This window comes from Phaethon aethereus (assembly GCF_964289735.1).
Source record: "Phaethon aethereus genome assembly, chromosome: 5".
Lineage (NCBI taxonomy): Eukaryota > Metazoa > Chordata > Aves > Phaethontiformes > Phaethontidae > Phaethon > Phaethon aethereus.
Window position 1 is genome coordinate 7,130,922 of NC_138579.1, and position 21,797 is coordinate 7,152,718.

The 21,797-nt window shown below is 51.8% G+C and overlaps 1 protein-coding gene across 2 annotated transcripts in view; it reads left to right on the top strand.

Moving 5' to 3' along the window:
- The window catches only part of DAAM1 (dishevelled associated activator of morphogenesis 1), a gene marked incomplete at both ends in the record, with an annotated part of 57,108 nt that overhangs the window by 16,572 nt on the left and 18,739 nt on the right, over positions 1-21,797 (top strand). For both annotated transcript variants that reach the window (XM_082000019.1, XM_082000020.1), the window contains 12 exons: positions 9,222-9,293; positions 11,877-11,971; positions 13,803-14,136; positions 14,594-14,704; positions 14,823-14,926; positions 15,368-15,434; positions 15,772-15,889; positions 16,014-16,152; positions 16,812-16,870; positions 17,209-17,396; positions 17,717-18,025; positions 18,140-18,247. In XM_082000019.1, the coding sequence (XP_081856145.1) occupies positions 9,222-9,293; positions 11,877-11,971; positions 13,803-14,136; positions 14,594-14,704; positions 14,823-14,926; positions 15,368-15,434; positions 15,772-15,889; positions 16,014-16,152; positions 16,812-16,870; positions 17,209-17,396; positions 17,717-18,025; positions 18,140-18,247 (1,704 nt within the window). The remainder of the gene's footprint in view (positions 1-9,221; positions 9,294-11,876; positions 11,972-13,802; positions 14,137-14,593; positions 14,705-14,822; positions 14,927-15,367; positions 15,435-15,771; positions 15,890-16,013; positions 16,153-16,811; positions 16,871-17,208; positions 17,397-17,716; positions 18,026-18,139; positions 18,248-21,797) is intronic.

A 21,797-nucleotide genomic window follows, 5' to 3' on the forward strand; every position in this document is an offset into this window, starting at 1 on the left:
CTGGGCTCCAGAATGTCTTGCACTGTGGCCGTAGCCTGCCCAGCCAGGGCATTCCCCTGCCTCTGTCAACGGCAAAGGTGTGTGCAGCACAGAAAGCGTCTGGATATCTGTCCTTTCAGCACGTTCCCTGCTGCTGTGTGCTGTGTCTGGCACTTCTGCTTTGCCATCAATGTCATCCACCGTACTCAGCTCTCCAGAGCGCATCCCAGTTATTGTATGTTTTATGTATTCCTATGATGGGCAAGATTTGGTAAATGGTGACCAAAACAAGACATTTTGTTGTGCCGGGTTGTCTTGGAAAGGGACCTGGCAGCACCTGGCCTTGGCAGGGCTCGTTGAGAGGAAATCAGAGAAAATCAGTTATTCCCCAGGCGTATTTCCTTCCCTGGAATATTTACCCCTGGCCTTCAGCCCCCAGGCCTGGTTTCTCTGCCCTGAAAGCAGCTGTTTTTATCCCAACTGACAGCTTAGCAGGGCAGAGTTTTTGTCCTCCCTGATTCTCCATCCATGGAGATGATGGGTCTGATCCCCGCCCTGACCCTGCTTGGGGCAGAGGGTTGCGCTATATGAAGTCGTCATGGTCCCGTCCCACCTGCATCACCCCGTGATGCTCAGGATGGCAGCGGGGGCACAGAGAGCTAAAAAGCACCTCGTGATGGGGGCTGGCGAGTCTGTCGGCAGTAACGCAGGCAGGAACTGAATTCTGCGTTAAATCCAGCAGCCGTGCAGCGCTCGGGTCGGGAGAGAGATTTAAATATTATTGGAGAGACCTTCTTTGAAGTCGTCAACCCCCTCTACGGCTGTAATAAAGCAGGGAAATGCAAAGGTGGAGATGCATTAACAGCGGGATGAAATCTGCTTTTAGAAGTGGTATTTCTGGACGATGACTCGTTTCATATCTCATCCTGAAATATTTCACTCCCTGCTGGCCCCGCTCTCCAGGAGAGGATATTGCTCGGAAGCGCAGGGAGGAAGCAGGAGGGTTCCAGCTTTACTGTTTCTTTGGCTGCGGGTTTGCTTCAGTAGAAGAGTGACTCAGGATGGCCTTTCTCAGGAGGCCACGCTCCAAAAGGAGTTAATAATTAACACTTTGCACTTACTCTGCAGCGCATCTTAATTACAGGAGGCTTGGCTCCTGCCAGCCAACGTACGTAATGTCAAGCTATTAAAGCAGCTCACCGGGGGATTTTTATGAGCCTCAAAATATGGGTGTGTAAGGGGCGTTCAGGCAGGAGCTCAGCATAAATAACCAGGTGGAAGGGATCGATAGTGAAAACTGGCTCACGCAAATGCAGGGTCTGGCTCTGCCCCCTCCCTTTCCATTCGGCTGAGCCCTCTGAGTATCCGTAAAGCCAGGGAAGGGAGAAATGACCTGCAGGGATGTGAAGCGATGCTGCGTGCATTAAGCTTGTGTTGAACTTTAAGCTTGTTTGGGTGGGAGTGTTGATCTGCTGGAGGGTAGGAGGGCTCTGCAGAGGGATCTGGACAGGCTGGATCGATGGGCAGAGGTTTAGATTGGATATTAGGAAAAATTTCTTCACCGAGAGGGTGGTCAGGCATTGGACCTGACCACCAGGGAGGTGGTGGCGTCGCCATCTCTGGAAGTGTTCAAAAAACGTGTGGATGTGGTCCTTCAAGACATGGTTTAGGGAACATGGTGGCACTGGATTAATGGTTGGACTTGATGATCTTGAAAGTCCTTTCCAACCTTAGTGATTCTGTGATTCTGTGATTCTGAATTTCTTTACTGAGAGAGTGGTCAAACATTGGAACACGATGCCCAGAGAGGTGGTGGACTCACCATCACTGGAAGTCTTCAGAAAACCTGTAGACGTGGCACTTTGGGACATGGTTTAGGGGGCATGGTGGCATTGGGTTGACGGTTGGACTTGATGATCTTTTCCAACCTTAATGATTCTGTGATTCTATGAAAACCCGTTGGCATGGCTAACACTGCTCTCAGCAGAGTTAAGCTGTCCCCAGGCAAGCAAAGCTTACATATAAAACTTCCTCAGACATCAGATATAAAACCAGGATCCCTTCACACTAGGAGAAGGCAGCAATGGTGCTTTTCCAGGGGAGAATGGCAAAAAATGTGATAAATAAGGAAATGAGTGATGGCTCTCCAATAATATTATTTTTCCCGGCCAAACAGCCTCTTTCCCCTCTAGCTGAGCCTTCCACCCACTCCCTCCAGGGAGCTTCGCTTTCCGTCTTGCTCTTCCACTTGTAGCTCTGTCCTGCAGCTCATTTGCAGGGCTTGTGTTGCCATCTATTTCCTTCATTTAAGTTGTGGGGGTTTTTTGTTGTGGTTTTTTTTTTTTATATAGTAGCAGAACTAAGAGCAAAAGCTGACAAAGATGGCACGCAAGGAAAAAAATAGCTCAGTGTTTTGCCATGCTCTTGGGTCACCTGGGATGGAGGAGAAACATTTCATGGCCACTGAGCATCCAGACATACCTGCGGTTATTGCAGCAGCAGGTTGAAATATCGTCTTGGGTGTCATTTTCTTGGGCTGACCGAGAGAAATGGACTGTTTGCATGGCTGGGGGTATTTTTCAATAGGAAATGTTTATAGTTTTTATCTTTAACGGTAATTCCCTTTTTAGTTCCAATCACAACACACTTTTGTTTAAGCGAGGTTTTTCTCCCTCTCCAGCCAAAAAATGCATCTGTTAGCAATCTTTTTGGATTTTAAGGCAAAGCTTTTCAAACAATGAACCAGCTGACTACGAAAGGCATCTGGTCATGCTATATTTGCTTATGGGGAGCATAATTTTTAAACCCTGGGAAAAGTGTACAAGGGCATCTGTGTATTTATAGAGGAGAGGGTATAGGAAGTGTTGGCATACAGAAAACCAGAGTGGTCTAAGATGGGATGGTTTGGACCTTAAGATTCCAGCTCGGTGAAAATCTATTGAAATTACAGCCCTTTGCAGCATCGCTGCATGGGGAAGCGGCCTTAGTCGTATCATTTAGGTTTTGTTGCAGGGATACCTGGCAAGCCGAGCCGCTGAAGTGACAAGGAAGACCCAGATGGCCATGGTCAGCCAAAACCTCTCCCAGCGCACGCCTGGCAACAGCTCAGCCATGTCGGCAGAGCTGGGCTGGATTTAAACTCCCCGTACAGGCTGCAGACCTGTCGGTTTTAAAACCCATCCACACCGCTCTCTGCTGCTTTTTTGACCTTGCAAACAGCCTCCACAGGAGGAAGGGAGGAAGGAGTGTCCGAAACACTACGGGCTGCCGGCTGCCACCAGCTTTCCCTTGCTCTGCCATTATGGAGCAGCAAGGAGGGGAGGGGAACACTATGCAAAATAAAAATGCCATCAGGAGGATGCGTAAAAATGAAGAGGGTTGCTTCTGTTTTTGTAGCAGGTGCCAGCTGAAGAGTAGGGGTTTTTTTTAATCCCTTGCTATGACTTTCCTGGTGTGAAGTTCTCCAGGGGCAGACCAGCCTTGCAGGTGGTGCCAAGAGGGAGGTGAACCATCAGTCACAAGTGTTGTCGCTGAAGAGCTCTCTGGGGTTTGCTTGGAGCTGGCTGCTGCAATCCAGCCCTTTCCTTCTGACTTGGTTTCACCTTGAAGGATCTAACCTGGTGTGTTGGACATCAGGTGGATGGAGAACCCAGCCAGCTGCCCTCCGGGCTCCAGTTATCCCAGAGCATCTCCAGATCCATCAACACCATGGGCTGTGGGTGTGGGAAGGAGGCTGCTGGATCTGACGGAGATGTCGCCTGCAGGCTGGACATCTGAAAGGCATTGCCAGAAGCTTGATTTAGAAGCAAAGCTGCTGTAACGAAGCACAGAGGAGCTTCAGGTGCATCTTTGTGCCTGCTGCCATAGGGACATGCTGCAAGCAGGAGGGTGCATTGTTCCCAGCAGCTTCATTCCTGCAGACCAGAGGGGCAGCAGCTCATGGAGATGCACCTTCCAGGTATAAATAACGGTGCACAGATGCAGCCAAGAGCAGCTTGTGAACTGCTTTCATGCCGCCGCTGACTGAGTCATCACCTCTGTGCTCCTGCCCAGTGTCCCGAGGATGGTCGCTGGGAAGAAAGAGCAAGGCCAGTCTGGCTGTGGGAGCTGCCAACACGCTGAGGGGGAGGCACACGGGCTGTGGAAGTGTCAGGCTTGTCACCAAGATGTGGCAGGGCTGGGGAGCATGAAACCTCCCTGGGAAGAGCAAGGGGATGGGTGGAGCTGGCAGATCAGTAACCTTCACTTGGAAGAAGCTCCTGCTAATGAGGCATCTTGACTGAGCACTGCTTTTCCCCGGCACCCAGCACTGAGGGGATGGAGCTTGTTCACCAGGTTCACACCACGACACCCGCCCGCTACAACAGCCAAGCGGCAGCATCCGTCAGCCCCGCGCACGGAGCCCGGGGGTGAAGGGGCGGTGGAGGTGAGGAGAGGGCTCAGCGGTGCCGGGGCCGCAGCTGACGTGATTTTTATTTTTGCCAGGTACCTGAAAGGAAGAAGTGCATGTTGGGGGGAGCGGGTGGGAACGAAGCAGGGGATGAGGCTGCACGGTTTTGGTGTTTCCTAATTTTTGCAGCAGAGCATGTGTGTGGTGGCATGTCGGGGCCGTTCCCTGGAGACAGCGAGGGATGTTGATGTGGATGTTACAGATGAGAAGGGATACCCGTCCCTGCACTGTGCAGTTACAGCCATCAGCCTGCCTCTAAAAGAGCAGCTGGTAGTAAGCCACAGCACGGCACCAGGCTATCAGCAGGGTTCAGATCAGTCCTCACTTCTGTGCCTCTTGAGAAGAGTACAAACACAGCAAAGACCTAAACACAGCCCAGAGAAGAAGAAATTGAGAGGTGTTTGTGTCTCTGGAGCCAGGCGGGCAGGATGCGATGGGGCATCCTGGAGAGCTGACGTTGGCGGTGCTCAGCACCACGTCTGGGCATCCCTTGTCGAAGGCACGCTGCAAAACTCATATCCCCAAAACCCACCCTGGGTGCTGGGAAACCATTTTACAAAAATTCATCCTTTCAACTCCTGGTGCCCAGAGAGGTTCCTCCCTCCAAGCAAAGCCTTGTGAGTCACTTCCCTCCGGGCTCGGCGCTTTGTTGGGAGATTTCTTTACTGCCTCCGAATGCACTAAAGGACACTTATCAGTGTGCTGTAGACCATTAGCCACAGTAATTACCACTGAGCAATGTCCTGCAGCGAGCCGAGGGAAGCCTGTGCCCTGATCTTTGCCTGCTTTATTGTGCAGTCCCCCTTTGCCTGGGAAGCTGCTTTCTGATGAGGCTGCCCGGCTGCTCATCTGAATTAATGAGGTTCTGCTGCACTTAATTGAGACCTCTCTCTAAATTGGGGGTTTCAGAGAGGAAATGCAAGAGCCTGAGGGAGCCGAGCAAAGGGAAATATTTATAATGCAGCACGTTAATTATAAATGAGCAGTTTAGCCAATTTTGTTGTTCAGCCTCTCCTCCGCCCCCCGGAGACCTTTATTTTTTTGCTCCACCGCTTCCTTTCAGCCCTAAGCGAGCAGCAGGTCGGATCCCTGCCTGCCTCGCAGGTGTTTGCACCATGCGGAAAGGCCCTGGGATGCGGGATGAGCCAGCCTTGGCTACCTTCCCACCCCATTCCTTGGCACAGGTCTTGCTCCCTGCCCAAATCTCCTGGCTGGGTGCATCTGGACACCCCTTGGTGCTGTGCCATGGTGGGGACCTTGCCACCTTTCCCAGCCGGTGTAGCTGCTGGGAGCACTGGTGGGAGAGGGATGCTCCTTATAAGAGGTGCTGATGGTACCCTGGGGTGATGCGGAGGACTTCCAGTGATGTCTCCAGGAAGTGACAGGAGCTGGTCCCTTTTTGGACCGTGTTCAAGGCACACATGGGCGTCACAGCTCCGCCGTCCCCCGGGGCACCATTTGCATGCCAGCCTCTAAAGCAGGGCAGGAGAGCTGGGAAAATCCCAGTCTTTGCCCGCAGGGTTTCTGCAGAGTCTTCCCGCGGCAGAGTGTAGGGTGGCTCGGAGGGGTGGGTTGGCAGATGTGCACAGGGCTTGCGGCTCCACAGCATCCCCCCCTTCTTCGTCGGTGCCTCCACCACAGGTACGTGCCCTCTCCTGTTTCTGGCACACATAAATGGCATGCTGTGCATGGCTGTGTGTACCAGAGAGGGGTGTGCTGTCACACACAGGAGCGGATGGGAGTGTCCTTTAGGAAGGTGGGCAGTGTGAGCCGAGAAACCAGAAAGTCCTGGCTGCCTGTGTCAGATGGGATCGTCACCGAGCAGGAAGGTGGCCTGAGCGTCACCCCGGCTGCTTGGCACTGCTGAGGGACCACGGGGTCATCCAGGAGGATGGGTGGGCAGCACTCAATAGGGTTAGCACCAAGAAACTGCCCTTTGGTTGCAGGAAAATAATGCAAGCAATGATCTGCAGATTGAACCCGCCATTGGGTACAGCCTGACCTCGCTCCTGGGGGCTTGGTGGTGCCACCTGGGTTAAACCGACGGCTCTAACCCACAGGTTGCAGAAATGATGTGTGTTTCTATGGGATGACAAATAACTTCGCGAAATACAACCCGTTACTTTTCCCACCCCGCTCCAGGAGAAGCAGACCTTCCTTCGGCTCTGCGAGAGGTGGTGGTATAATTTGTGCCTTTCCATTCGACTCGCGTTACACCTCTGTTTCTCAAGCCCCCTGACACTTTCTCCATGCTCCTGAGCATCTTTCCAACAACCGGGATGTCTTTCGGCAGGCTGTGTCTGAGTGGACACACCAGGGGCCAGGATTCCCGTGGGCACGGCAGGTGTTTCTCTGCACAGTCCGGCGTTGGGAAGCTCTGACCCACCAGACGGATGCAAACGGGTGTCCTCTTCCCAGCCTCTTGGGAAGGCGTTGGGTTTCCCCCACCGCGGCAGAACCCCCGCCTTGGCCATGGCTTCAGGTGTCCAGACTCAATGCTGGCAGGTGACAGTCCCTACACGTAGTCCCAAATGTGGCCAGAAATGCAGCAGGGTGGGCAGCCGGATGGTCCCCAGGTTATTTGCAGAGGATTGCTTCAACAAATCCATTTGCCAGCAGGCAGTGAGAGGTCTTAGGTCCCACCTCTGCCCCTCTGTCCTCTTGCCTTTGCTGGAGGCAAGTTTTCAGAAGGGAAAGCAGAGAAGCCAGCGCATCCCATTTTTCCTGGCTGTAAAAAGACCAAAGGCATCCCTGTCTCTCCCCATCAGGCTGGGTGTTGCACACTCAGCCAGCAGATGAGCATTTCTCTTCTTTTAAGCACTATTTGGACAGGATGGGTACGGTTTTATTTGTTGCTGGCAAAAACTAATTGTCAGAGCATGACTATGAATGATTCTCCACCCATGCAGAGGCAGGCAGCGGAAGCTCCTTCAGGTTTATCATGTTTGGCACTAGCATCAGTAGGACAGATTTTTTTGTTGTTTTTCAAACATCTCAGAAAAATTCCTACTCTGCTGATTCCCACTTGGTTAAAAAAAAAAGAAATGTGGAGGGCAGGTGAATCAAGTGTTTCATTCAAAACCTCAGTTCGTGGCAGGAGAAGGAGGGGAGAACAACCCAAAGTATTAAAGCAGCAGGCAGGGAGGGCTGAATGCAGTCTTCTTGCTCAGGAAAGTGTTTTTATTTGCTTTAAACTTGACCAGATCTATAGAAGATTAAAAAAAAGTCAGTGGGAGCCTGCCCAAGGGATGTGCTTCCTAACCATGTGCGTGGGCAGCTGGCGCGAGCTGCTCAGGGCAAGCTGGTTACTGCCAGGCTGGATCACGGCTCTTTGGAGAGGGCTGGAGGTGGCCACGAGGGCGGACGAGCCACTTCTCTTGGCCCTCAGCGTGTCACAGGAGATGCCCAAGGGGTTACCAGGTCCCTTGTTGCTCTCAGACTTCTTTTGTCCCCATCCCAGAGCCAGGCACAGCGAAGGGTCAGGTCTGCAGGAACGGGCTGCACTGCCCATGGGGGAACTGAGTCCTGTCCAAATTACCTGTTGCTGACCCTGTGTGTTCCCATCTTGGCAAGCTGCAGCTTGGGAAGTTTGGATGCACAAACATTTACCACATACACCTCTTGAACCACAGTAAATATTTGGGACTCTGCTCGTTGGGCTTGCTGAAATCAGCCAGAGGATCGGTAGTTGTCTGCATGCACAGACGTGGGGGCAGAAGGGTCGGTCGTCCAGCTCCCACCATTGCAGGTGATTGCAGTGTAGGATAACCTTAGCAAACATCTCTTAAAGTTAGAGAGGGGGCAAAGCCATGCAGCAAGTCAGGCTGTGAACTGAAGATGGTTACCGAGGGAAGATATCTGGGATTTGCATAGTATCAGTTGACTCCAACCTAGACTTGTGTGGCATTTCTGCTGTGGATCCTTTTTCTTCTTTTGATGTAAGTTTTTAGGAAAATACAGTGGGGCAAAGGGTTGATTTTGAAATATTCCCTCAAAATCTGCCTACTTGCTCCAAGCAGTCCCTGGGGACATGCAGTGTTATTTATCTGAGCTGAGCTCTGAGGTTCTTCAGTCATGTCCTACAAGAACATGGCAGAACCTGAAAACCCCTTGTGAGTCCCATCAGATGCAGGGCATTGTAGACCAGGATGACCAAATGAGGCTCTGCATCATTCAGTGTCATAGATCATGGGCCCAGGGGTGACATCCTTTAACAGGGGACATTGCCAGGTGCATGTTCCCTCCTAACAACTAATGAAGCCCCCAGAGGAGTTGTCTGTTGTGCCTGGAGTCTCTCTAAGGATGTTGGCAAGTCATGGTCCTGCTACAAGAGTGGAGCCTAGTTCATGTCATATTTATTCACTCTTCATTACTTGTAAGAAACTCTTTTTTTTCTCCCCCAAAGCACATTAATCAAGGTTGTGCAAACAAAACTTCAAGGTCACTGTAGAGTCAGTACAAGAGAAATCTGGATGTAAAATTTCAATGTTGTTTCTCCAAAGCTGATAAACACAAGACTGGTGCAGTACCACTGGGATGGAGTTTGGTCACAGGCAGATGACATAACATAGATTGTATATAAAATATGCTACTTCAGTAAAGCAGGCAATGTTCCGATAGCTGGAGCTGTTGGTAGTGAGCTTAGAATGTAGAAAGTCGAGCTTATATTGATATAAAGTAATGGAAGAGCTCAAGGGCACTTCAGAGGTGGTTGGTCATGAAAGGCAAGGGATGTCAGTGCTATTTCTACTAATCTGCTGTCTTTGTTTCACTTTTTCCATCCCCCATCCAGGATCAGGAAGAAAATAAAGGAGCCACCAGCTGGCCTGAGTTTTATATTGATCAGCTGAATTCAATGGCTGCTGTAAGTATTTCCCTGATGCTTTGGCGCTTGTGAACCCCGTACAGGGCAGCAGCACAGCAGTGAGAGTCCGCGGTGTCATCAGCATGGCACCCGAGAGAGCGACGACTATTGTAGTCACGAAGTTGTGACCTGGCCGTTTTCAGCCTTATGGGTCTGTGGACCTCTCAGTAATTTGGAGTTGGCAGTAGCTTGCAATTTGTCCCAGCAGTTCAGAAACCCCTGATGTAAGGATTTAAGGATATCCAACATTAGACCAACAGATACAGCTGGAAAACGGAAGCATTTTCTAGAAAGAGCATTTTATCTTGCCCCGGACTGGGAGGCTGCGAGACAGATGGCAAACAGCAGCTTTCAGTATAAAGCCACCAGGCTGGTTTGTAAAGACCCCGTTTGATTGTGCAATGCCAGTGGGGCACCAAGCTGCTGTGGTGGCTCTGAAGCCAATAGTTCCTGTGCTTTTTCGTGGATGCCGGCTACCACCTTGCTCCCAAGCCACTCTTCTGCACCCGGTGGCCACGACAAAACCCAGCACTGCAGGTTGTCTGTCCCACGAGGGATGTGCTTAAATGTAACTTTATTAAATACTTTCCTGTTGACATTGTGCTGGGCAAGAGAGAAATATTGCTGTTTTCTGTAAGAAATACGGTTTATTTCCTGCAAGGTTGCAGAGTTCAGAGCTCCTCCGTTCTTGCTCCTGCTTTCAGAGGCTGAAGGTGCTGAGGTTTGTGTCTGCCATGTCAGGGATGGAAGCAGCATGGAAAACAAAAAAGAAAATCATAGTCTTTCTTTTTTTTCCCCCTATGTTTGCCCTGCTGTCACAGAGATAGGGTGACGGGGAAGGTGGGGCTGGATGGGGGAGCAGGGATGGAGGGGGTGAGCAGGGGGCTGTGAACGAGGAAGGGAGCGTGCTGCTTCCCTCCGGAAAGGCAGAGATGCCCAGGACGGGACACAGGCTGCCAGCCGCTCGAAACCCTGAGCCTGAGCAGAGCTTGTGATCAAAGCCTGCCAGATGCCTGGAGGGTGGCTTTGATCTCCCCGACACAGTGCCAAAGAGGAGCTGTGTTAAATGTGGGGGTCAGCGCAGCTCTTTATATCTGCTGGGACCCTTTCTCCCTCCTTGTCTTTAGCCTCAGCTGGTGCTGGTGGGGCTCACCCTGACGCTTCCCAGGGCCCAGCGCCATCGGATGGTGCAGGAGCACCCAGAGTGTTGCTTTAGCTGTGGCTTTGATTGCATGAGTTGGGGTGAGCAAGCCATACCCTGTGCATGCCCGGGGCTACAGGCAGCCATGCTACCCAGGTAGAGCCACGGGAGCCAGGGTCCTGGCCCCCAGTGCCAGCCTGGTAAAAAATCCAATGTAGGAGATGCCAAGGGCATCCCATGCACACAGCCACTGCCCCCGGCCCGGATGCACTGGGAGCAGCAGGGTTGGCAGGACCCACCCTGGCTGACCCTGAGCGTGGCTGCAGCATCTCATCCCCTCCAGGCTGCGGGGCACCCTCTGAGCCCCCCGCTTCTTCTGCAGGAACACATGCGTACTTGTTGGCGTGCAGGACCCCTCCTTCTCCCCTCCCCCAATTTAGCACCTTTCCTCTGTGGACCCCAAATTAGTGTTGGCTTAGCCCCCTGCATCCTCGCAGCTCCCTCCAGCCCTGGAAACTCATCAAGAGTGGTGTCACCTGGATGTCACCTGCAGCATCTCTGAGCAGGGTTTGGCCAGACACTTTCTTATGGGATACTGTGATGGCCTTATTTACCTTTTCCTTTTACAATGTGTATTTCCTGTTGTGGGCTGTAGGGGATGTGCCAGGATTTACACTAGAGCCCATGAGTTGGGATGCTCTTTGCCTGAATTTCAGTCTGAGGGTAGCTGGGGGACAGTCACGAGCATCCTCCAACATGGGCTTGTCTGAATGAGTTGCAGGTCAGCAATCTGAGGTGACACCACTCCTGCCTGTAGGGCGTTAACTCTGGAACCTAATAATCACACAGGACAATGCTAAGTGTGTTCTCTCAAGGTGGTGATCCAGCTCTCTCAGGGAAGTAGAGCCTGGCATTTTGACAGGTCTTGCTGAGGGGTGAGGACGAGGTTGGGGAAGGAGGGTGCTGGATTCCGGTGGCCTTGCTCAGCACTGGCCGATGTTCGTTTCCCACTGCTCTGAAACAAAACCCAAGTGGCCGGATAGATACAAGGCCATCAGCAACACTGCTCCAAAGCTGATGTGGGTTGGGGTGTCGCTGACTTGTGATGCCCCAAACACTCACAGCTTAATTTTAGGTTTAGCTAATTGTGCTAACGAGTTCTCTGGGTGCTTGCAGGCAGCATCTTCAGCCTGAAGCGACGCCTTCACCCTGCTGTCCCCAGTCCGGGTCGCCTCCTTGCAGACCGTGGCGGGGGTTCCAAACTGCCCCTTTTCCCCAGTCGTGTGATTGATTTCCATAAGGATCTGGACTTCTAGACTTCCAGAGTTGGTTTAAGGCGCCAGCTCTGTTCCCGTAGCTTGGCACGGCAAGGCGACGGGCACCTCGGGCACGAGCTTCGCGGCGAAACCTCCCCTCTCTCATCTGCCTTTCTTCTTTCACAGAGAAAATCGCTGATCGCTTTGGAAAAAGAAGATGAGGAGGAGAGAAATAAAACAATCGAAAGTTTGAAGACTGCACTGCGGACAAAACCAATGAGGCAATTCCCTTCCATTTCCTGGCTTTATTGCTGCGGTCATGGCTCTTGATTCACGTCCTCTGGCGGAGGAGGGGTTAAATAGAAATATAAATGGGGGCTGCTCAGGCCAAGGGAGGCAAGGACCCTGAAACACCACTTGTTTTATTTGATTCAGCCCTTGTAATTTTGTTCCTTTACCTCGGCCCTTTTAGTGGCTGAGAGCCACCAGGACCTTCACTTCTGTTCAGGCAACTTCTTTTTTTTCTCAAATTTGCTTTTGTACTCATTGGAACAGAATGTAAAAATTCCTTCCAGACTGAATTTTTTTTTTTTAAATCCAATTTTTGTTGGTCAACCAGGCCCTTTGTTTCAACTTCAACTTCTCTTGCACTTTTTAAAGGAATAAAATCACATGAATCTTCAGGCTTTTATGAAATGCACAAAAAAAATGTTGTTAGGAGGTTTTGATGAGGAGGATAAAGAAAGGGTGGGACTCTTTCAGAAAGTCTGTAGTTTTTCCTTACTCCAGTTTCTCTGGAGTCCGCTTGCATGCTTCTGCAAAACCTTTAAGATGCCTCAGGTAGACATTTTCTGATGGGAAAATGTTTCATGACCCGGTCTGGTTACAGAAGAAACAACTATTGCTTGTAATTGCATTCCCCTCTTCCATTTCTCTTTTGCAAAGGTTCTGGTGATGGTACTTGGTAAAGAAATTCCCAGGGTCAAGCATGAGCACTTTCCATGGAACTTGGACCTCTTGGGTGCTGGCTCCCCGCAGTCCCCTGGGAGCAGAGCTGGTATCCAGCCATGAAACCTTGCAAAGTCCTTAAAAGTCATTTGTGAGTCTGTCTCACTGGAAGCCAGAAGGATCCAGCTGGCTCTATAAAAAATTTTACCTGTTAGACCTGCTTTTGCTCCCAGGGAAGTGAACATCAAATTTCCTATTGACTTTGGCTGGAAGAAGAGCAGGCTTTGAAGCAGAGAAATCAGTTTTCCCCAAGCCTGCAATTACCCCTTTTGTTGCTGTGCATCAGCATGGCTTGTTTTGAATTAAAAACATCCTGATGCTGGGATGTTCTTGGCTCATTTGCTTTCCGAGCCCATGCCTTTTGCCAAACCAGAATACACCCAGCCTGGATGGCATTGGGCAGGGAGGTCCTAAAATGCCTGAGCATCGTGCAGTGTTATGTCTGCCCGCTCTAGTGAATATGCCTGGGGCACTGCTGTGCATTTGCTGTCTGCTTTCTTTAAGATATATAATGATGGCATTATAAGTCATCATAAAAATCAGAAATCCCTTAAAATTGGTGAGATGTACCTAAGGGAGGAGAAGGATGTGGGTACTGAGGCAGGAGAGGTAGCAGGAGGCAGAAAGTCTGACAGGCATCATGGGCTTGGCTAGTGTTGGGGTGTTTGCAGCTGACGAGGAGGCGACTCCAGGGCTTGGGAGCGTCTTCCAGTCCTGTGCAAGACTGGTCCCAAGTGAGTGAGATTTAAGACTCAGGTTGGGGATTGGGAAGGTTTTGCAGCAGCGTGGCTGCAAACTCCTAACCTGCACCCTGGGGCTTGTGCTGATGGCTGGGTTAGCTGGTCTTCTTCCAAGTATCCTAGCTCTGGACAACTTTGTGCAGATGGTGCCTGGTTGCCTATGCTACCAGGCACCGATTAAATTGCTGAGATTTTCACAACCTCATCCCTGTGCTCCAAGCCTGCAGGCTTTCTGCTATCTAACGTCCAGGAAAAAGTAGATAAGAAGGTTCTGGGTTTACAACAACAGACAAGTCAGCCTTGTTTGAGGTTAAAAGGGTCCTTCAGCATTTGGTTTTAAAGCTAAAAAGCCTCTTTCTGGCAGGTTTGTAACCCGGTTCATCGACCTGGATGGCTTGTCATGTATTCTGAACTTTCTTAAAAGCATGGACTATGAGACAGCAGAGTCTCGAATACATACCTCGCTCATTGGATGTATAAAAGCACTAATGAACAACTCCCTGGGCCGGGCTCACGTCCTAGCCCATTCGGAGAGCATTAACGTAATCGCTCAGAGTCTGAGCACGGAGAATATTAAGACGAAGGTGGCAGTGCTGGAAATCATGGGCGCTGTGTGCCTGGTTCCTGGGGGCCACAAAAAGGTACTGGAGGCGATGCTGCACTACCAGAAATACGCCAGCGAACGGACTCGTTTTCAGGTAGGTGGGTCTTGACTTATCCCTCAACTCCCAAAATTCAGTGTTCTTGTCCGTTCTTCCTCCTGGATATCTAAATGACGCTTGCAAATGATTTATTATGGTTGTTTGCAGCTTAGATGCTCTGGGAGTTACCCCAGAACCATGTCTGATGAGATCTGCAGCTGATACAAGAGTGAGGAACCAGTTATTTCAGGCAGCACCCCCATCTCAAAAAAACCAAATGCTTGCTTGTGCAGGGTCGCTGGGATTGCAGCTCCGCAAGGCTGCAACAGGTCTGGGTGGGCCGATGTTAGCTGAAACAGGTGCTGGGGTGGGCTGTGGTACAGCAGGCAGCAGCTGATGGTCCATCCAGCAAGTTGCTACAGGGGCCGTAGGAGCACCACGAGGCGTTGTTCCAGCCGTTTGTGCAGCTCTGGGGCTGTTGGTGGGCGTTTAACTGACGTTGCGTGTTTGGCAGACGCTGATCAATGACTTGGACAAGAGCACGGGGCGGTATCGGGATGAAGTGAGCCTCAAGACAGCCATTATGTCCTTCATCAACGCCGTCCTGAGCCAGGGCGCAGGCGTGGTGAGTGCTGGGGCTCTTGGAGAGGGAGGTGTTTTGGTGGGTTTGGGGTTGTTTTATTTCAACACGGTTTCTGAGGATGTGCACCTTGCTGTGTTGACCCCACAACTGTCCCTTGCAGGAAAGCCTGGATTTCAGACTCCACCTGAGATATGAATTTCTCATGCTCGGGATCCAGCCAGTCATTGATAAACTACGAGAGCATGAAAATTCAACCCTCGACCGGTGAGCAGTGACCCCCAGCCCGACGGTTATTTTTGCCCTTGCCTTATGCCCTTACTTTCTCGGTTTTGGACTTGGCCTCTGGGAAAAACCCGTGGATCTAGACTGTTGATCTGGCCCCTCTTGAAGAAATTCTTCACTGTCGCCAGAGAGGGAGGGGAAAAACCCCAGTGCCATTTCACCACACTCTAGATGTAGGATTGAGCCAGGAAGGGCGTGCCACTGGGGGCCTGGGGGATGCTGCCAGCCCTCCTCCTCCTCTCTTGTCCCAAAAGGCTCCTTGGACAGTCTGTAATGACTGGGAGCTCGAGACTGAAGATCCAGTTGATGTTTCAAGCCCCACTTGTCTCTGGGCTGCTGCCAAGCTGGCTGCCTGCCGTTTATTAATTGTCACATTCGTATCTGCTTTTAACAGTCTCTTTTTTTCCCCCTTTCTTTCCTCAGGCACTTAGATTTTTTTGAAATGCTTAGAAATGAAGACGAACTGGAATTTGCCAAGAGGTTTGAGCTGGTGAGTACGAACATTGCTGATGCAGACACTGGCACTCGATGTCACTGCTCCTTTTAAAAGCACCTATGTGGCCTGGGATGAAGTGTGGTCTTTTGGATAAAATTTGGAGGTTGGAAATCTGTCTCCTGCGCCCTGCTCTGTTGCAACTCCATCCTACAGCCTGCTTCATCCCTCTTCTCCTCTGGCTGTCAACCAGCACTCTTTGCCCCTTGCAGGGCAGTGGGGCTTGTCTGTCCATCAGGTGTGGGGTGGCTCGCGGGGTTTGGAGCTGAGACTTTGGAAGCAGGCCGTGCCATTGCTGGTCCGATGGCCTGACCTCGCTTCGCTCCCGTCCTAGGTCCACATTGACACCAAAAGCGCGACTCAGATGTTCGAGCTGACGAGGAAGAGGCTGACACACACCGAGGCATACCCGCACTTTATGTCTATCCTGCACCACTGTCTCCAAATGCCTTGTGAGTCCCAGGGGAGGCGAGGAAACCCGTGGCTGCCGGGGGCTTGGCAGCCCACATCTCCTCCCTGGGGGTGGCAATGACCTCCTTGCTGCTCCCCTCAGGCTCTTCCCTTCTTCCTCTGCAGATAAAAGAAGCGGCAACACTGTCCAGTACTGGCTGCTGCTCGACAGGATCGTGCAGCAGATCGTCATCCAGAGTGACAAAGGGCAGGACCCCGACGCCACTCCCCTGGAAAACTTCAATATTAAAAACGTCGTCCGAATGTAAGTGCTCATCCACCTTCGCCAGGGCTGGCTGCTGAGCAGCACCAACATGGGCCGCAGCGGCTTTGCTGCCTCCCGCTCTGGTGGGCAAGAGAGCCAGGGCTGGGGGTTATCACTGCCCGCTTGGCATCACTTTGACCTCTTAAGCACAAAGTGCAGGTGAATTAAGCTCAGCCTCTGTGTCCACAGTGAGCTATTTCCCCCAACTGCTGCTGTCCCTGTTCCTTACTCATCACTTACTGTCACCTGGTGATGTTTCTGCTCCTCGGTTGGACAAGCCAGCATCCCTGGAGCTGCTGAGACAGTGCTGCATCCCAGCCTGCAAAACCCTGCTGGGGGGAGGCAGAGCAGAGGTGTTAGAAATACCAGTCTGGGAGCCTTAAATTCATTGCCCAGGTGTCCTGGTTTCAGCTCAGTCATGTTTCTTGCTGGTGATGGCCGCTTGTTTACTGCAGTAGGATTGTCTCATAGAATCATTAAGATTGGAAAAGACCTCTAAGATCAAGTCTAGCCATCAACCCAACACCACCATGCCCACTAAACCATGTTGTGAAGTGCCACATCCACACGTTTTTTGAACACCTCCAGTGATGGTGACCCCACCAACTCTGGGCAGCCTGTTCCAATGCTTGGCCATGCTATTTGTCTTTGTCTTTTAGGTTAGTCAATGAAAATGAAGTGAAACAGTGGAAAGAGCAAGCAGAAAAAATGCGGAAAGGTGAGTGATGGAGAGAGACATGGCTTTAACTTTAACTTTAGCACGTATGGTAAGTTAAACAGATAACATGTATATGTATTTAGCTGGATGGATGCTGCAAGGCTTTATTGAGTGGCTGAGACTATATCACACTATGGGGCTTACAAGGAAAATGGGCAAAGTAGATACTCAGTTTTTCATGGGGAGTCCCTGGCTGGGGCATTAAGGCACAGCACACACTGCCTTTTCTTAACTGCATAGCTTCTCTGCAGGACAGTGCAGGGGTTAGTCCTCTGCGTGCTGCCGTTTGCCAAAAGGGAGTGTTTGTCACCAAAAATGGTCTCATGGGGCTGTTTCAGAGCACACTGAGCTTCAGCAGAAGCTGGAGAAGAAGGAGCGAGAGTGTGATGCCAAGGCCCAGGAGAAGGAAGAAATGATGCAGACACTGAACAAGATGAAGGAGAAGCTGGAGAAGGAGTCCAGTGAGCACAAGCAGGTCAAGCAGCAGGTGGCAGATCTCACGGCGCAGCTCCACGAGATGAGCAGGGTGAGGGCCCGAACCTCCTCCCCATTGTGGCTCAGTCCCAATCCCCCTGCAAACACCATGGGGTGATTTCTGGAGGCTGAGCTGCATGAGGGGCTGAAAAAGGTGCTTAGTGGGAGAGCCACCATGATGTGCATCGCCGGTGATGGGGTGATTTCACATCTCCAGCTGCATCGGACCTCAGTCAGCATTGCTGAGGCCCTTGGGTACTTCCAGTGCTCGTTAAATTTTAGCAAAAAAAACTTAAAATTAGCATGGGGTCATTTTTTGGGTGGTGTCCCCCTGCTCTGTATGACCGGTCCCCCCTCCTCTTTCTCTCCCAGAGGGCAATCTGTGCTGCCGGCCCCGGAGGACCTCCCTTGCCACCAGGAGCTCCTGGTGGCCCTTTACCTTCTTCAGCTCCAGGATCCCTCCTTCCCCCTCCACCACCACCGCCACCACCAGGGGGATGTCCCCCGCCACCTCCCCCGCCACCACCCCCTCCAGGCGGTCCCCCACCCCCACCCGGCCCCCCACCCCTGGATGGGGTGATGCCTCCCCCTGGAGCACCTCTGGGCTTGGCCCTCAAGAAGAAGAGCATCCCACAGCCAACGAACGCCCTCAAGTCCTTCAACTGGTCCAAGCTGCCAGAGGTAAGCCAGGCAATAATCCAAGCAGTGAAACCTGAGGTGCTGGATGGCCACCTGGTGCCATGAGGGCAAGTGGGCAGGGGACCCCAGCCCTGCAGTCCTCCCGCTGTCTTGCAGAACAAGCTGGCAGGCACCGTGTGGACCGACATAGATGACGCAAAAGTGTTCAAAATCCTGGACCTTGAAGACCTGGAAAGGACATTCTCTGCCTACCAAAGACAGCAGGTAACGGCTGGCCCGGGGCATGTGCGGGCATCTGGGCAGGGCACCGCTGTTACGAGATCGCACAGTTTCACTCATGGTCTCAAAACACGTCTCCTGTCATTATTTCATATCAACACCATGTTTGCCAGATTGACACAATCTGCTTTGTTCTCTCATCTGCATGCTGGTGCCTTTGTGTTGAAGTGGCCATTGATGCCTCATTGTGCCTGATTTCAGCCCTGCCCACGCACCTGACCACGTGTGTCATGAAGATGGATCACAAAACAGAAAAAAAAAGAGACAGGGAATGTATGAAAATAGCCCCCAGATGTGGCCACAGTTGGGTAATATTTTTGGATCGCTCTTAACAGCAACTGCTTCATGTCTCTGTATTGGGTGGAAAATTTCTATCCCTCTCTGGCCAAGAAGGACTAAGTTTTGCCCACATCCACCATGGGTGGATCTCTTCTTTTATTTTTGTAGTAAGCCCAGAGCAAAATGTGAGCTTTGAACAAAAAAGCAAATCCCAAACCAAAATAATGACACTGCAGGCAAAAGTCTCTGCTTTTTAATCTCCTGCTCAAGCAATATGGCCCCAGTTTGGAAGGCATCAAAGCACACGAAGAAAATTAGACACTTACTTTACCCCAGGCAGGACCACGATGAGCGAATGCAATGAGTTTTTCAAGAAAGCAGGAGAAAAAGCAAGGAGAGGCTGGAAAAGTTATGTTCACCTGCTGAACATCTGGCTTCATAGCTGGGAGGAGAGGACAGCTTGTCCCACTCTTGCCAGGTTCAGGTGGAGGGACGGTGCCAGGAGGGAGTGGGCCTGACACATAAGCTTCTTAGGAAATGTGAGAGTTTAATCTCTTCAGAAGCTAATTGAGGGAAAGATCAGGGTGGATTAAAGCAGGGCAAATATCAAGAGTAACCCAGCAGACGTACGTGCTGCCCTGGTGCGTTTCGGGAACACACAGTGCTGGCTCTTTCCCCCGGCATTTTTGGAACTTGACTCATGCCTACTGAAGGGCACATCTGAAGACAAGAAATGGAAATGGAAGGGGAGCAAGAATAGAAACCAGCTGGACGATTCACCCTCTGGCTTGCCTGCCCAAGTCTGTGAATCACCTGGTGTGCTGCAGATTATTGCCAGGCAGGTATTTTAAAATAATTTGGCTTTGCTGAGGTCTTGCTGGGTGAAGTCGCTGGTTAGGATCAGGGACAGCAAGAAGGAGGATATGCTACAAGGAGAGCTGTGACACAGGCTTGCGCCCCAGATGGGACCAAAAGGGAGCTGAACGTGGGAGCCAGAGTCTGGGGTGGGACTGGCAGAAGATGCTGCAAGAGTGTCTGGAAAGGAGATTGGGAAAGAGGAGGCGAAAGCTCACCTGTGAGGTGCTTCTGGGGCTGGAGCCACCTTTGGGAGTGTGACGCATGAATTCTTTTGCGGCTCATCCAAGCTTCATGGTAGCACCAGTTTGTGTGAGTTAAGTGACAGGACACATCACCCTGGACCTGAGGGCATGCGACTGCTCACCTGCGAGTCCCCAGGGTGCCCCGCTTGCAGTGCTGGCATGGGGAGGGGGTTGCCAGCAGCACGGCAACGTGCATGCACCAGGATGCGGGGTTATATGCGGACCTTGAGATAACACACGCAGCACGGGGCTCTTCACATGCAGTGTGGGGCTGGGGGAGCTCCATTCGAATGGCCTGTCCCTGCAGGGAAGGAGGATGAAGGAATGCCTTAATAATTTGCAGCAGTTTTGAGCAGTAGCTGGTTTCTCTTCTGAGGAAGCAGTGGGGGAGCAGGGATTTCTCCTCCCTGCTGCCCGTCTCGAGCCCTTGGCTGAAAATCACTTCCTTGGTGATCACACCTCTCACTTGTCCTCAGACGCAACGTGGGACATGAGGGGCTGCCTGCCTGCCCGTGCCCCAAGCAAACTGGGTGCTCCGAAATCGCACGGCTGGGCGGTACGTCACTGTGGCCGATGTCCCAGCAGGGTTCAGGGACAGCGTGCAGAGGTGTGTGTGGTGCAGAGACCCCTCAGACCCCCCAGAAGTAGCTGTTGCGGCGCTGCTGTTGATGGGACTTGGGTATTTTTATTGCCATAGTGCGTGGGAATCCCTAAGTAGTGCACAGACCTGAGACTTAATGATGTACTTAATTTTAAGCATCTCTTTAAATGCTTTTCCCCCAGGCTGGGATGTAAATGCAGGCTATAAAGTGAGCTCTGCAACTCTCAGGAAAGGCTGTTTCCATGCGGGGAGGATGGGAGCCCTGTGGCCTTCCTGGGGCTCAGCGTCCCTGCCCCGTGCTGTCAGGAAAGCTCATATCCTCCCTGCTGAAGCTCTGCAGATGTCCCCATCCCTGGTGGAGGGCTCAGCCCTGCAGCTGTGTGCGATACCAGCGTTTACGAATCTTCCTAGATATGACAGAAAAACCTGCAGGAGCTCTGTGTTTCAGGCTGTGGCATGAGGACCCGACAGGACTGGGGGTAGCTGCTTAAGGATGTGCATGTGGTGATGAAGGAAAGCAAGTCTAGGGCCATCAGGGCTTAGATGTGCTACACAGGGCTCCGCGCCTCCGTCGGAGATGTTTTGAGAGCCTGCAAGGGGAAGAGGCTGGGAGTGGTGCTGATAAGTGGCAGGGACACGGCCAGGGCAGTCCTGGCAGGTCCCGCAGTGGTGAGTGATGTAGAAGAGCCGGAGCCAAGTGGTAAAAATATGTGTTGTTGAACCAGGGGCTTAGCAGCGAGCTGGGAAAGAATTCGTCTCCCAAAAAAGGATGAAAGAAGAAAAGCCTCCAGCTCCTCCATGCAAGCGAGAGTGACCTGCGCAGGGGCCAAGGGAAACGGGTGGGGAGCATTTGTGGGGACAGTAACAGCAGATTTAAAGCTACTTCTTACACCACCATCCTGCAGCAGGGAAAGGGGCAGGGGTGAGGCTGGTTTGAGGCAGAGGGTTTTTGTAATGAGCCTTTTCTGTACCTTAATGCATGGGGAACCCTCCCTCTCCTGGAGCAGGGGACTGCAGGAGGATCACTGCATCCTTCTCCTTTCCAGCAGCGTAGGGCAAGTCTGAGCTGTGTGGGGCAGGTCTGGGCACTGGGATGGAAGGAGGGCTTCCTTATCAAGGACCAGTTAAATGAACAAGAAGAAATCCATTGCTGCTTGTGGGTGTGCTTTGTGCCTGTCCCACAAAGGAGCCTGCTGAGAAGAGTTTGCTTTATGAAACACCAATCCTTTACAACCTTGACATATCCACGGGGTTAATTCTGCCTTTGCAACAGCCTCATGTCCAGCAAAATTCTACAGTTTTTCATCTAACCTCCCTGAAATACAGCGGTGGCAGCTTAGGTGTCCTTATTCAGGGTCTGCAGGTCCCCCTTGCCTTGCAAAGCCCCCAGTGTGGTGGCGTTGCCGGAGCTCTGCTCCTGGTGAGGGTCGTGGCAGCTCTTTGACACATGTTTCTGTGCAGATGGGTGCAACGCTGCCTCGGGAACCGCTCGGTGCAGCGCCGTGCCGGGGTGCCCACACTGCACCCCATGGGCGCCCAGACCTCTGCCGACGAA